The 15584-nt window shown below is 48.5% G+C and overlaps 1 protein-coding gene across 1 annotated transcript; it reads right to left on the reverse strand.

Annotated features, from left to right (window-relative positions):
• Positions 1 to 6209: 6209 nt before the first annotated feature.
• Positions 6210 to 6839, reverse strand: LOC139353879 (uncharacterized). The gene has a single exon (XM_070998101.1). The coding sequence runs from the start codon at positions 6837 to 6839 to the stop codon at positions 6210 to 6212; it is 630 nt and encodes a 209-aa protein (XP_070854202.1).
• Positions 6840 to 15584: the final 8745 nt, after the last annotated feature.

Raw genomic sequence — 15584 nt, forward strand, 5'->3', positions numbered from 1 at the left:
AGCGTGAAATAAAATTTGCTCCTGTTTATGCCACGCGGCCGAATTCATGCATTGTATCAATCTCAACTGACAGAGATGCCGGACCGGTGGAAAAAGGTGTAAGCGATAATTAAGCCGAAAATTTTTTTCGATTCGCATGAAATAGTATTGCTAATATTAAAGATAGAGTGTGTGCAAGCCAGTACAACATTTTTTCTACCATCAAAATAAGAGATAAAAAATAGTTTCCATTGGCACTGAATTAAAAAATAATTTTGAAAGCGTGAATTCGGCATCGCATAAACACAGTAACAGTTTCTCGATATCGGCACTGTAGACGTATCGGAAATATTGCCACTTCAGGGTCCCGTTGGACTGTAAGACTGGGCCAGCATGACCCCATTCTTTGAAGGGCTGGAGGCATTGAATACCACACGTAGCTTGGTAGTCGTTTCCCTGTTGAGATACCGAAGCAGGTGAGCCGCCAGAGCAAGCCATCGCACAACAAAACTGCGAACTAGCTAAGTCACCTACATTGAGAAATTCATCAACTATAAGAGCAGCAAGAACAAGGAAGAACGCTATAGTCGAGGTACTCGACAGATACCCGTTACTCAGCTAAAGGGTAAAAAGGGAAATGGAGATATGCAAGCAGCAAAGCGAGATTGAAATGCACCACCTGCCCGCGATCTCAATATATGGTTATGTGGGCGGTAGACAGATTTAGGCGTTATGGGCTTTAGAGTGGTCGTGGTAAACTTTTTTTTAGGTCAATCGATAATTCGTAGTTTTAGATCATGTCCACCTCGATTCATGAACATAGTTTTTGTGTTTAGAAGGTACTGAAAATGCTGACCAATTATTTCTGCTTTAAATTGTTCAATAAATTGGTCGATTTCCTCATGAAATTTCATTTTGTTAATTTTATTTCCTTGTAGGTCTTTACACATCTAGTCTCAACTTTAAAATGATGTATAACAATTATTTTATTGCATATGCATTGTTTAGAGCACAAACCCCGCCCTTAAAGTGTGTTTCACAATAGGGAAACTGGTTTTCTTCAAACCTGTTTAATGACGGACAGCCCATTTCCTCGATATTAATGAGCTGACGCCTCCCAAAAAACTTCTGTAGAAATCGTTTCTTTGCCACACCTTTACAAATAATTTGTTTTCCGCTTGTAATTGTCCTTAGATACTTTCGAGTTTATGGAAAACTGTTCTCTCCATCGTTCCAAAAAATTTTGTAATGTGTATTGGCCAACCAAATTGCAGTCTTTCGAGATTTTGTATTTAGCAAAGTAAAATCATATGGTGGTTCTTTTAAAAAACTGTTATGCAAGTTTCGATCCTTTTCGAATACAATTCCAACTTCCTTTAGAATAAAACTATTATTATTATCAAAGAAACCTTGAACATCAATCGAAACAGTATCTTTCAACATTTTTCTAATGTTTAATGGGTTATATTCAACTAAACGGTCATGTATAGCGAGACAGTAAGCTTGGGTATTTTCATGACTTGGTGTCTTCAGTTCTATTGAAATTCTCACATCAATAGGACCAGTTTTCACTGATTCGTTTTGATATGAAAGATCAACCACAATAATAGGGGCCTTCAATTTAAATTAATTTGGGGTCAAAAATGGTTGTGATTCACGATTATAGTAACTAGATTGAAATCTTGTATACATTTCATATAGGTGAGCATACTGATTCTTACTTAAATCAACATTCAGATTATTATATGGATATGACTCACAATTCAAGTGAACTTTCAAGTTTGATAAGTTTTTGTGACAAGTTCTCCATTTAGTGTAAATCCAATTATGGCAAATCTTGGTTCCAGCTATGTTGACTTCCATACCCCAATTTGGGGTTAACATATGAATCCAAACTCAGGAGTGCGATTGGAGTGGTGTAAACCCACTTTTAATAATATCGTAAATCTTAATTTTTGCAAAATCGCTCGGAGTTACATGGGAAATTTTTCAGGTTATATTCGTAAATTCCAACTTTAAAGTTGGTTCATTTCTGGTTTGTTCAAAGACATCACCAAGATTCTTAGTCAGCATCAACACTAGTTCGTGTTTACAATTTAACAAAACTTTTTTATAATAGTCAGCGAATCCCAATATGTTTTTTAATGGTACAGAAAAGTAAAGGTGGGGTCCCGTAGAAATTTCGTCCCCAATTTATCCAGAGATATATAATTTTTTAGGGTAGTACTCATATTGACATGGACTTGACACGTTGGACACGTTGTATTTAGTTGTTACCTAGTAGTAATTTGATGCTTACTTTCTGTTTAGTCTTGTTTTTGGATGGTTACTTTGTGTATGGTACCTGTAAAGTACTTGGTTTTGGATGATTATTTTATGTATAGTATCTGTAAAGTACTTGGTTTTAGATGTTAACTAACTGTTAAAAAGGAATTTAATAGCTTTTGACTTGGAAGATTATCTGATTATTATCGTACCAAACGCATATTTTCGCTTGGTTCCCATAGATAGATGTAAAATAATTCTCACAATTTAATGTTTCTCAGATGTTGAATTATTTTTAAGCATTATAACATATTTCGAAGGCATCTTTAGCTAACATAACACATCTTTTAATATAATTTCTTAATCAAGTATATAATAGAGGTGGTGTGACCTGGAAATATCTGTTTTTTGTTGCCAACTATTTTTCTAGTTCTAGTTTTCTAGCTCTTTTTTATTTGTATACTAAGATTTTGAATAAGTTTAATAAACTCTTTGATAACAATACTCATCTGGTTTTCGTGATTCATTATGGCGGTCGATCTGCTTGGACTTTGATTACTAGCTGATGTAAACTGTTATGAGCTATTAATAGATGGTTATTATCTGTTTAATAGGTGTCTACTAGTTGCTTAGTAGTTGTTATTAGCTGGTTACTATATGTTTAGTAGATATATACAAGTTGTTTACTAGATGTTATTAGCTGGTTACTAGCTGTTTAGTATCTGGTTACTAAATGTTTAGTAGATGTATAGCAGTTGTTTACTAGATGTTATTAGCTGGTTACTAGCTGTTTAGTATCTAATTTCCATATGTTTAGTAGATGTATACAAGTTGTTTACTAGATGTTAGCTGGTTAAGAGTTGTTATTAACTTCTACGAGCTGTTATAGTCTTTTGTTAAGAATGATCAAAAATTCTTGATCACTAGACGACTTTCGATGTGAAGTAAAAACTAACACTCTGATCTTCTAGGTGTTTGCTGTGTACGTTAGAAATATCACACAAACAAAATATCTAAGTATTTATATATAAATCTTAGGGGAACATGTCCTATTATGTTGGGAAAAGATGTATTCTGTGGTTGTAAAACTAATATAAAATTAGTTGTTCACAAACTGTCTAAAAGCTGTTAAGAAGCCGTTTTGATAAACAATTTCGATTCATGTTGACAGATATTATGAACGTATAATAATATCATCCACTTTAACTTTTACATTGTAGGCCTCTTTTGCTTGACTCTGACAGACCCGACGGGCGATTCGCCAGGGTGTGGTCGTGACAAAGTTGGAAAACAAAAGCCTTGACTTGGCCGTGTGATCCCTTCCGGACCTCAACCACTTGTATCTCAATTCGGAGATTCCTGATGACTCAATCCCAAACGTCTTGACGTGGCGATCTTGCTCCTTGTATGCTTCCCACGGCGCTGCTTCCGACGACTTGCCATGTTGTGGCTCCCACGTAGAAGTACTGTGGAGGCCCGTTATCCCCACATGGCACTCTTGCTCTGCCCGGCAAGTCTTCACTCTCTCTTCTTATCAGCTCCTTGGTCTCCAAACTATCTTGTTCTCCATCCTTGTTCTCCAAACTCTCTGGCTCTCCACCCTTGATCTCCAAACTCTCTCGTTCTCCGTCCTTGGTCTCCAAAGACCGCGCCGTTACTACGCGAATTCGCCGCGTATCTGGTATGCGGCCGGCCATCTGCTGCTGCTGCTGCTTAGATTTGTGGGGAGTTATTCAACTCCTCACAATTAATGTTGTAGAGAATAAGTTTAAAACTGTGAACGACATCTTATCGTAACCATGACGGAAAGATCCATTTCATCGTTGGTAGTTCCTTTACTGAAATAAAAGTTGGGCTTGAGTACGGATGTAAGGGAGGGCACATTGCAAGATAGACTTTTAGATCATTTCCAGGTGCCATATGATGATAAAGAAAAAGATGCAGGCGAGGTTTGTTCACAAAGTACTGAATTCCAAGATGCTCTGAACTCCACGAGTTCCAGGTTTACCTTAAGAGACGTTTCGGATAGCATTTCAAGTATTTCGGGATCAGATCAGCAGGACATTAACCATTGGTTACACGAATTTGAGGATGCAGCTGTAACAGTTGGTTAAGATAATCTACAAAAATACATCTACGCAAAACAGACAGAAGTGCGTGGTTGGAGTATCCTAATATCTGAGCTACAAAAGGAGTTTGGAAAGCAGTTGTGTTCAGCCGATGTTCACAAAAAGGCTTAGAGAGAAGAAAGCAACAAAGACTTGCTTGGAGTATTTGTACAGTCTCATGGAACTGAGCAAACCTATTGCTCGTACCCATGGGTGCTCAACATGTCCAGCACCCAACAAAGGTTAGGTTAGGTAGGAGTGGTTGAAGATTAGATACTAATCCCCTCACTTAGGGCACAATGGGCCCCTTGTGATACCACATGATCTCTGAACAGATCCGTTTCCCTAGCTCATGGGTTATCTGCTTTCGCGAAGTATTTTGTTCTCAAGAAACATAATAGTTTTTGGATGGTTACGTCCTGAATGGCCGCAATGTTCGGAAGTGTGTAGCTACCTAGGGTTTGAAAGCGCTCTAGGTTATGCGCTGGGCAGAAGCATAGGAGGTGTTCGATGCTCTCCTCTTCGTCTATCTGTTTGCAGCTGCGGTAGAAGTCGTGGTTACTTAGTCCAAGCCTTAGCGCATGAGTCCCTATAAGACAGTAGCCTGTGAGGGCATTTAGGAGAAAGGAGATGTCCTCTGTCCTGAGTCTAGAATTGTGGCATGTTGAGATTGAGTTCCAACGGTTGTTGGAAAGTGTATACAATCTCTGCCTGAGATGGAGCTTGCAGGTAGCCATGGGCATACCCACCGTGTCCTTATCACGAAGGATGTCGGCGGTTGTCCCCTGTCTTCCTAGCTCGTCTGCTATGCAGTTGCCCTCAATATTGCGGTGTCCAGGCACCCAGATGAGGTTAATTCTAAGATGAGTGGCCATCCCGTGGGTCATGGCTTCCTGAATAGCCATGAGTTCCGCTTGGAAAACACTACAGTGGTCTGGTAGGCGGAATGAGACTTTTATGTCTAGTTCGGGGGAGAAGACTCCCCCACCTGTTTTTTTTGAGATAAGCTTGGAACCGTCCGTGTATATGTTGACAGCGCTTTCGAATTGGTGTGGGAGGTTGTCCCAGGCTGTACGGGTGGGTATGAAGATCTTATATCTTCTTTCGAAGTTGCCTATGAACGTAGTCTGTACTGCGCGGTAAGGATGTATGTTTTTAAAGGATATTGGAGTGACCCGTAGAGCCTGTTGCCCACGCCGCTGCTTCGCGGAGCCTCAGCGCTGTTGCAGATGCCCAGCTTTTGGCAAGTAGGTCCAGGGGTTGGAGGTCGAGAATTGTGTTTTCAGCTTCAGTGGCGGTGGTGCGAAGCGCCCCACTGATGCAGAGTTCAGCGCTTCCTTGGATCTTGTGAAGAACCCGGAGGTTGCAATTCTTTTCTAGGGAATGCCACCATACAATGTTTCCGTAGAGGAGAATGGGCCTGACTATTGCAGTGTATAGCCAGTGAACAATCATGGGCGAGAAACCCCACTTCCTCCCGATGGCTTTTTTACAAGCGAAGAGGGCTATGGCCGCTTTGCGTGTGCGATCTAGGATGTTATCAGTCCAGAAGAGCTTTTTGTCAAGGATGACACCTAGGTACTTTGCTTGGTTACTAAAGGTTATGCGCGTTTGGTGTAGTTTTGGGGGAACTAGAATTGGTACCTTATATTTCCTTGTAAAGAGAACTAGTTCGGTCTTTTCTGGGTTAACTCCCAGTCCACAGCCAGCCGTCAACCGGGAATTTGGTTTTTTTTTTTTTTATATTCATTTATTTCCTACAATTATATACAAGTAAAAGTAAGTTCAAGAACAGGAGTAGGGGGCCGTGGTTGCGCGGTATCACCGCAAGGTATTGCTTCACGCAATGGTAGCCACCTAGGCTGTAGCTTCTCTCCTCTCGTTGTCGGTGCGACGCAGCGTTCGCAGTACGCTCGCTGCGTAGGCTGCCGTCGCTTCCCACTTCGCCTCCTTCAGCAGCATGAGGGGCACAAAAGTTTCTGGCCGAACTCTTGCCCCGGTGGTCTCCATGAGAATCTGGCGGTCATAGCCAAAGCGGCGACATTCAAAAAGGACATGCTGAGCGTCCTCGACAATGCCACTGCCGCACTCTGGGCAACCGTCCTCCGTGTCGTGCCCGAAGTGCTTAAGGAAGCTTCGGAAGCAGACACGGCTGCTGAGGTAAAAATCCACCTGGCCGTGCTTCCTATTTAGCCATGGCTCTATGCTGGGAATGAGCTGGTGGGTCCAGCGACCCTTGCTGGAGTTGTCCCAGGCTGCCTGCCAGTTGACGACGCTCTGCATCCTGGCCCTTATCTTCACCTCGGTCTTGGTACTGCGGTCCGCCTGTTCGCCTACTAGAGCCGCGCGAATCTCCTTGGCCTCCCGCACCAGTTCACACAGGGGAACTTGGCTTGCGATGACAAGCGCTGCGTCGTCCGAGATCGTCCTGAAGGCACTCGAAATTCTGACGGCGCACAGGCGGTACGTCGAGTTAACACCTCGCATGTAGCTGCTCACAGCAGTGGCCTCAGCGCACACTGGAGCAGCGTACAGCAACAGCGTTGACAACAGCGTTGACAACAGTCGCGAGGAGCCTGCGTCTGTCCTGCTTCGGTCCCCTGGTATTCAGCAGGATCCTGCAGAGCGATCCTGTGGTCTCGCTTGCCTTCTTGTTTACGAACTCCATGTGTTCGCGGTAGGAGAGGCGGGTGTCCAGCATGACTCCCAGGTACCTTATGGCACTGAATATGCCCCGACTCCACTGCTTTCCTGCTTGAAATCAGCAACGCTTCAGTTTTGTGTGAGGCCAGCTCTAGGCCCGCCACTGCGAGCCACTGCGAGCCACTCCTCCACTGCTCGAATTGCGCAGTTTGCAGCTGTCTCCACGGTCGCAACTTCCATGGCCACCACAACCAGCGCGACATCATCCGCAAAGCCCACAATGTTGGTGCTGCTCCGTATGTCCAGCGTGACCACTAGACAATACTTTTTCGTCCCACCTTTCCATCTGGTACCCGCGATGGCTTTAGCAGAAATATTGGTGACCCTCTCTATCGCGTCCAGTGTAGATTTCCCTTTACGGAAACCGTACTGGTTGGAAGACAGTCCACCGGCGTCCTCCATAGCAGCGTTAAGCCTTGTTGCAATGACCCTTTCGAAGACCTTGCCTATAGTGTTCAGCAGGCAGATGGGTCTATAGGAAGAAGCTTCACCCGCTGGTTTCCCTGGCCCGGGTGCCTTCCTGCTCTTCAGGTTCCTTGCCACAGACAATAGTTCCGTCTCCGTGACCGGACATATCTGGCTCCCAATTTGTCGCGTCCATCGGGGGATGCAATGGCGGCGACCCTCTGGAAACAGCACTTGGACAATGCCTTCCAGGACCGCCGAGTCATTAGGCGACCTGTTGCCGGCACTCACACGCTTGACCACCGTCTTGTAGGCTCTTCCCCATGGCTCGTTTTCCAGCTCTCCCTCTTGCTGTCCCGAATCGCCAGTTTGAGTGCCTTCTTTGCACTCTTAAAGCTAGAGTTGCAGGCAGAAAAGTTTGCGGTGCCTCTCGCCCTTTGGACTAACCTCCTGGCTCAAAGGCAGGTCCTGCGCAAGCTAGCGATTTCCTCGCTCCACTAGTACACTGGCGCGTGGTGCTTCCGAAAGGTCTTACGCTGCTGCATGCTTTGGTCACAGGCTTCCTCTAGTCTGGCTGCCAATTTGTTCGCTGCTACATCTGCCGAGTCCAGCTCAGATACAGCCAATCCCTCCAGTGCGCTGGCGAAGGTCTGTGTCCTAAAGGTGTCCTGGCGGTAGGCTTTTCTTGGTCCCGGCCCAACTGTCAGCAGGATGGCCTCATGGTCGCTGGCCGTGAACACCTCGCCTATCCTCCAGCGTGTGCTACGGGATAACGAGCTGCTCGCGAACGATAGGTCTATGATTGAACCGGCCCCAGCTCTGTTGAAGGTGTCCTGGGAGCCCTCTTTCAACAGCACGATGTCCAGCGACGCAATAGCTTCAAGGATGGTGCGCCCCCTGGCGTTGGTATAGAGGGAGCCCCATTCCTCGGGCCAGGCGATAAAGTCGCCTCCGATCACCACGTTGCTCCTTCTCAGGTCGCTAATCAGGTCGTCCAGGATCCTGCTAAAGGACATCAGTGATAGACTGGGGGCCAGGTAGCAGCTGTAGATCCATGAGCCGCCTACGTTCGCTCGGACAAATCCCTTTATTGCCCTGGTGTCCCGCATTGGTGGAACACTCACTCCGCAGAGCCACAGTGCCGCTTTGCCTGTGCGATCCGTGACCCAATCGCTGCTGCTTTCCACTCTGTAGGGCTCACTGAGTATCGCCACCTCAGAACCCAGCTCGCGCACCGTCTGCTTCACAAGGTCCTGCTCGGCCCTACAATGGTTCAGGTTTAGCTGAATCAATTGCATGACGGTCGAGGTCTTCCTGTCCCGCTGGCTGGGCAGAGTCTGCTTCCTGCCTGGTGCCTGGTCTCCTTTCTTCCTGCCGCAGAGCAGAATAAACATGAAGGCTCCTTGCTGCACTTGGCTGCCTTGTGCCCTTTTTCACCACATCTCATGCAGCAATCGCTCCTGTCCACTAGGTTCTTGCAGTTAACTGCAATATGCCCGGATTCCAAGCATTTGAAACATCTTGGGGGCCTGTTCTTTCCCGGATCCTGCAGATGGTCCATCCAATCCGCACCTCGCCACGATGGAGGACTAATTTTGTTTGTTTGCATGGTGTGTATGAGTCCCACTATGGGCCGCTCAAAGCCCAGTTCAGTCAGAGCACCAGTAATCGCCGTTGGGGTGACGTTGTTAAAGGCGCCTTCTATGTCTAGAAACGCTGCCAGAGAGTATTCCTTATTGCGGAAGCCAAGCAGGCCTGTTTCAAGAGGATTACCACGTTCATAGTGACGCGCTCGGTTTTCTCCACCTTGACCACCTTCCAGCCATCTGTAGTAAGTTCCGAGGGTTCCGACGGCAGCCACACCCTCGCTCTTGGTCGAGACGGGATGTCTGCAGCCTCGCAAACTGCCCCGGAGTAGACCTCGCCGGTTTTGTTAATGGCAGCCTTGTAAAGTGCTGCCGATCTCTCGTCCTCACAGGCGATCAACTTAACGTTGCCCTGGTACCACAATGCATCTGAGCAATCGGGTGGCGGACCTGTGTTCTCGTCCAGCACTTTTAAGGCCACTGACGCAAGGGCCGGTCTACCCAGACCCCATTTGTTCCTTGGGATCCTTCCGCCATTATCGCTCTGGTCGATGACGCCAATAATGATTTACGAATTCAGCAAAGGATCTCTTATATTGGCCTTCTTGTTCGCTGGTTGAGCTGTCTCCATCGACCTCTCTCGCTCGCTTTGCCCAGGCTATATCTTCTGCATTTTTTGGTAATCCAATTTCGACGTTTGATCCTTACGTGTTGGGTTGGTGGCCAGCCGTTTAAGGATTCGGAATGCTTTCTTACGTTCAAGAGGTCCTGCCCGGTTAGGTGGTGTCCTCTTGAACTCCTTTGCCCTGGAACTCATCACGAGACTGGCTTTGGCGCTCCCCTCCGGTTGGAGTAGCTGGTAGCCACACCTACGCTGGTGGGAGGCTTTGGCTTGTCTTTATGGTGAGTTGAGCTCGGACAGCTGCGTTGTTCGCTGGCCCTGGCAGGGGTCGACTTCACATGGGCAGGGATTTTCGGAGCCGTGATCCGTGATCTTGTCGTCGTTGGTTACACCCTCCGACTTTTTGAGAGTGTCGGGCTCTTTTTTGGTGCTGATATCATGTTAATTATTATAAGAGTTTTCCATGTTTGAATACCACAAGCTGCGGAGAAGGTACAGGTCCACCCGGGCAGAGATCCGCTGTACACGGATAAACGTCTCTATCGAATTTGAGATAATGCTCCGAACAATATGAGTGATACATCAATCGAAAGACATCGCAAAACTAAAGGGATTGTATACCAAAACTTTAAAAGAATCATTTGGTTTGGGAAATAGAGCGGTCATAGTGTAAAAGTGAATTTGACAGAAGTTCTTTGGATTTTATTGAGCACTTCGTGCTTACGTCAAAAGGGCGTTTAATTTCAGGAGGCAGTTTTGAGCGGCAGTTTTATCCAGATGTCTACATCTCGCGCGCTCGCACTGCCGTCCGCTCTCCCTCTCCATCTCTCCCCTAAGTCTCCGCTCTGCTCTGGAGCGCTTAAGTTAAGTTAGGCTTAAGCAGTTCTTATTTCAAAGTGATCCAATAAACATCTACGCATGTCGCGTACTACTCCACGATTAATATAATACACCTGCCTGAGCTCACCGTTTGAGACTGAACTTTTTGATGACTCGGGCTCCCAGCCAGATAGACTCTCGGCACTGTACGACTGACACCTTAGTCCAGATTGGGGTGAGATGAGTTGTGTGGGTAGGAAAGAGGTAGGTTCAAAACTTGTGGGAAAGGGGGGCTATTTGTCGGAGGCGGCAGCACAAGCACGACGTCGGTACTGCTATGGCGCAGATACCCGCTGACTGTCCGGGGCTACTTGTTTACGCTTAACGATGGGGCTTGGCGGTAGCCGGGCCGTGTCCAACTTTCGCCCTCCGAGCCATCCCACTAGCTCTTTGGCCGAACTTAATATAAGTGTTTGGAGCAGATCGCCAGCGCTCTCTGCTTATCTTTGTCGCCTTCTTTCTTATACCACTAAAGCTGTCGTTTATCTATTCAGCGACTACTTTGTAAGCCTGCAAATGTCTATATAAAGTTCTTTGAGCCGAATAAACGCATTACATTATAACTATAAGGGTGGCATATTTGTTGTCTTCCCCATAAACATTTGGTGACCCCGACGTGATATAGTTTTTATCGGAGTCTGCATTTCGGTCTCGCGATTGTTTAATACAGTTTAAACAAACGCTTTGTTTTGCTGTCGTTATCGTGCATTCGGTCACAAACACACGAACATACATACATATGTATGCAGCCGCCAAACAACCTACAATGCGCATACCCTTAACACAGTATCCCTCCTAGCACACATGGAAGGCGTCTGCGTTACAAGAGACGCTAAAACATGCGCGAGGAACATAGCGGATAGAGTGAAGGAGGCGTGCGATGCATCTATGGAGGAGGTCAACACTCACCCAGTTAAGTTGACCTGAACAACGATCGCCAATATATCGAGTTTTTGGTCGTTGTAAACCGTGTTTAATACCTGAAAGCGCGTTTGATTAGTGCGGGACACCTCAGGTTGCAGGTACTTACTTAGAACCTAAGGTAAAATGTAAAATCAGAAACAACGACGTTGGTAGCGGCACTAATGCTCCTCCAGATTTAAAATAAAGAATATTAAAAACAAATCAAAGATGTCTTTACACTACATGGCGACCGTGACTTTGGTCTAACTGGATCTGGACCTCTCACAATAAGAAACGGCAACAACAGCAACAACGGCAACAAAGTCAGCAAGGGCAATAACAAGAACAACAACAAGAAACACAGTGAGTAGAGTGTGATGTGTGCGAAACGTAGTGGCGTAGTGAAAAGATTAAAAGCCAGAAAGGCTTAAGTACTGAAGATGCTGAACAGCGGCAATAATTTAGATCAACTCTGTAAAACTACATGCCGAAGTTGAACACATAAAAAAATAGAAACCACAGCCACACACACATCCACCTACCCTGTAATTCCTCATGTACGTGGACGTGACGGCAAGACGGTTGTATAGTCGAGTGCGCTCTGAGATTATCTCGTTTTAAAGTCAGTGTAGCGACGGTCGTTACCTAAAAAGTGTACTGTGTATAGTGCGAGACACTCCGGGACTAGAGGGACTTCCGGCGGGGCCTCCGAACGTATCCCCAAGTCTTAAACTGGTGAGGCTGCTGTCGGTTCGTGGGCCAGGGGGGGATCCTCTCCCGCGCCCATCGAGTGAGAGGCTTTCACCACGAATTCTCTCTCACGCGCACAGCATCCACAAGCTGCCACCCGCGCGTTTTTTCCCTCATCACTGCAAACAACAAAATCAGCTGTTTACAGTGTTGAACAACGTCGGGGTAGGAGCTTAACAGCGCGGATCCCCGCGCCTAACAGCACATAGTGTTGGAAAGCGCCATAAACGCGGGCCCACCCAAAGTTTTGAATTTTGAATATTCGAAATTCTCCAAATTCTGGCACCGGGATTCAGGGACGGCAAAAGGCAGAAGGCCAAGGATCGGGCTAAATTCCAACCCCTCCGCCGCGGCGGTGTCTATCAAAAGGGGCACTGGGGACCGAAAAGGGGCGGTATATCCCCCATCGTAAGCCTAGGGGAAATCTGTGGCCAGCGCGGGAGCCTCCCTCGAACAAACCGGGTAGCCCGAGATGGAGGAGGCTGAAAACCCTTTAGCGGGCAGACCAGTGGTGGCAAGATCTCCCCGCCAGTCGAGGGAAGATGGGACCGACGGAGTTGCAGCGGCATTTAAGAAGGGCAGCAAGCTCGCCCGCTCGCCGGCACCTTCGACAACCCAAGTCGATTAGCTGATCGTAGACACCGAGGAAGCTAAGGATACCCCTAAGAGGACGCGTGATCCTGCGAGCCCAGCTAACTCGCAGAGGACAACGCCGGCCAAAAGGAGCAAGGCCTCCCACGAGGCAACCTGTCTGGAGGATCTCTTGGAGCTGGGGAAGCTTCTGCAGGAGGTATCCACCAAGATGATGGACAGGACGGCGCGCCACATAACTGTCGCCACGAGGGAGACGTTCGTGCGCATGAAGGCGCTTCACACGAACATCCTAGAGGCGAACAGAGAGGGCGGCAAGGACGACAGTACCAGGGTGAATGGGCAAGATGCTGCAATTGTGTGCGCGAAATGCTCTCGAAGCCTGCAGAGCGCCGACAAAGAACAGCAGACAACGCCTGTCTGGAGGAGAAATTCTGCAGCGCAAACGGAGCCTTGGCGAAGGATAAGCCAGCCGACTGTGGCTGGAGGAACCGTGGTTCAAGTGGCCCCACCATCCACGCGCCCAACGCAGCAGAAAAGTGCCAAAGCTTCCAGGAGCACCCGAAAGAACCCGCCAAAAGGGCCACAAGAGAGAGATCCGACGCACGCTGGCGCCAGTAAGACTGTGAGCCCCGCAATTCCGGTCGCTGAGAGGGAGGTGGTCAAGAAAAAGCCGAGGGCCACGCGTCGCGCCAGACCTGACGCCGTCGTTGTCCAGGCGAGCGGGAAATCGTACAGCGAGGTGTTAGCCATGGTGACTCGAAGGGAAGATAAACAGCTGTCGGACTTGGGAAGCTGTGTATCCAAGGTACGCCGCACCATTAACGGCAACCTACTGCTCGAGGTGGCCAAAGGCAGCGCAGAAAGTGCAGAAGCCATGAAGGAGAGCATAGCGAGGGTGTTAGGCGACGCAGCGTCAGTGCGAGCCATGTCGGACGAGACCAAACTGCTCATTCTGGAGATACGAGACATCGACTCCATCGCGACGGAGCAGGAAATCTGCGCTGCGATTGCGAGCCAGTATGGTATTGACGCGGAGCGCATCAGAGTTCGAAGTCTGCGTCGAGGCTACGCGGAGTCGCAGCTAGCTGTGATCAGCTTGCCCTACTCCCTGGGGAAAACCGTCCTCCATCGTGGCGAGGTACGGATTGGATGGACCATCTGCAGGATCCGGGAAATAACAGGCCCCCCAAGATGTTTTAAATGCTTGGAACCCGGGCATATTGCAGTTAACTGCAAGAGCCTAGTGGTCAGGAGCGATTGCTGCATGAGATGTGGTGAAAAAGGGCACAAGGCAGCCAAGTGCAGCAAGGAGCCTTCATGTTTATTCTGCTCTGCGGCAGGAAGAAAGGAGACCAGGCACCAGGCAGGAAGCAGACTCTGCCCAGCCACAACCAGCGGACAGGGAGACCTCGGCCGTCATGCAATTGATTCAGCTAAATCTGAACCATTGTAGGGCCCCGCAGGACCTCCTGAAGCAGACGGTGCGTGAGCTGGGTTCTGAGGTGGCGATACTCAGTGAGCCATACAGAGTGGAAAGCAGCAGCGATTGGGTCACGGATCGCACAGGCAAAGCTGCTCTGTGGCTCTGCGGCGTGAGTGTTCCACCAATGCGGGACACGATGGCAGTAGAGGGATTTGTCCGAGCGAACGTAGGCGGCACATGGATCTACAGCTGCTACCTGGCCCCCAGTCTATCACTGACGTCCTTTAGCAGGATCATGGACGAGCTGATCAGCGACCTAAGAGGAAGGAGCAACGTGGTGGTCGGAGGCGACTTTAACGCCTGGGCCGAGGAATGGGGCTCCCTCTATACCAACGCCAGGGGGCGCACAATCCTTGAAGCAATTGCGTCTCTGGACATCGTCCTGTTGAACGAGGGCTCCCAGCACACCTTCAACAGAGCTGGGGCCGGTTCAATCATCGATCTATCGTTCGCGAGCAGCTCGTTATCCCGTAGCACACGCTGGAGGATAGGCGAGGTGTTCACGGCCAGCGACCATGAGGCCATCCTGCTGACAGTTGGCGGTCCACCGTGCCAAAGCCAGCCGATGACCGGGCCAAGAAAAGCCTACCGCCAGGACACCTTTAGGACACAGACCTTCGCCAGCGCACTGGAGGGATTGGCTGTATCTGAGCTGGACTCAGCAGATGTAGCAGCGAACAATTTGGCAGCCAGACTGGAGGAAGCCTGTGACCAAAGCATGCAGCAGCGTAAGACCTTTCGGAAGCACCACGCGCCAGTGTACTGGTGGAGCGAGGAAATCGCTAGCTTGCGCAGGACCTGCCTTCGAGCCAGGAGGTTAGTCCAAAGGGCGAGTGGCACCGCAAACCTTTCTGCCTGCAACTCTAGCTTTAAGAGTGCAAAGAAGGCACTCAAACTGGCGATTCGGGACAGCAAGAGGGAGAGCTACCTCAAGCTCTGTGACGAGCTGGAAAACCACCCATGGGGAAGAGCCTACAAGACGGTGGTCAAGCGTGTGAGTGCCGGCAACAGGTCGCCTAATGACCCGGCGGTCCTGGAAGGCATTGTCCAAGTGCTTTTTCCAGAGGGTCGCCGCCATTGCATCCCCCGATGGACGCGACAAATTGGGAGCCAGATATGTCCGGTCACGGAGACGGAACTATTGTCTGCGGCAAAGAACCTGAAGAGCAAGAAGGCACCCGGGCCGTATTTGGTCCCGAACAGGGCAGTGAAGACCCTGCTATCCCTCCATCCGGGCGTGGTAGCATCGCTCTACAACACGTGCATGCTGGAAGGGACCTTCCCCGACAGGTGGAAGCGCCAAAAAC

The sequence above is a fragment of the Drosophila suzukii genome (assembly GCF_043229965.1).
Source record: "Drosophila suzukii chromosome Y unlocalized genomic scaffold, CBGP_Dsuzu_IsoJpt1.0 scf_Y1, whole genome shotgun sequence".
Classification (NCBI taxonomy): domain Eukaryota; kingdom Metazoa; phylum Arthropoda; class Insecta; order Diptera; family Drosophilidae; genus Drosophila; species Drosophila suzukii.

Coding starts and splice junctions, on each gene's coding strand:
- LOC139353879 (XM_070998101.1), bottom strand. CDS start 6,839: ATGCGAGGTGTTAACTCGACGTACCGCCTGTGCGCCGTCAGAATTTCG.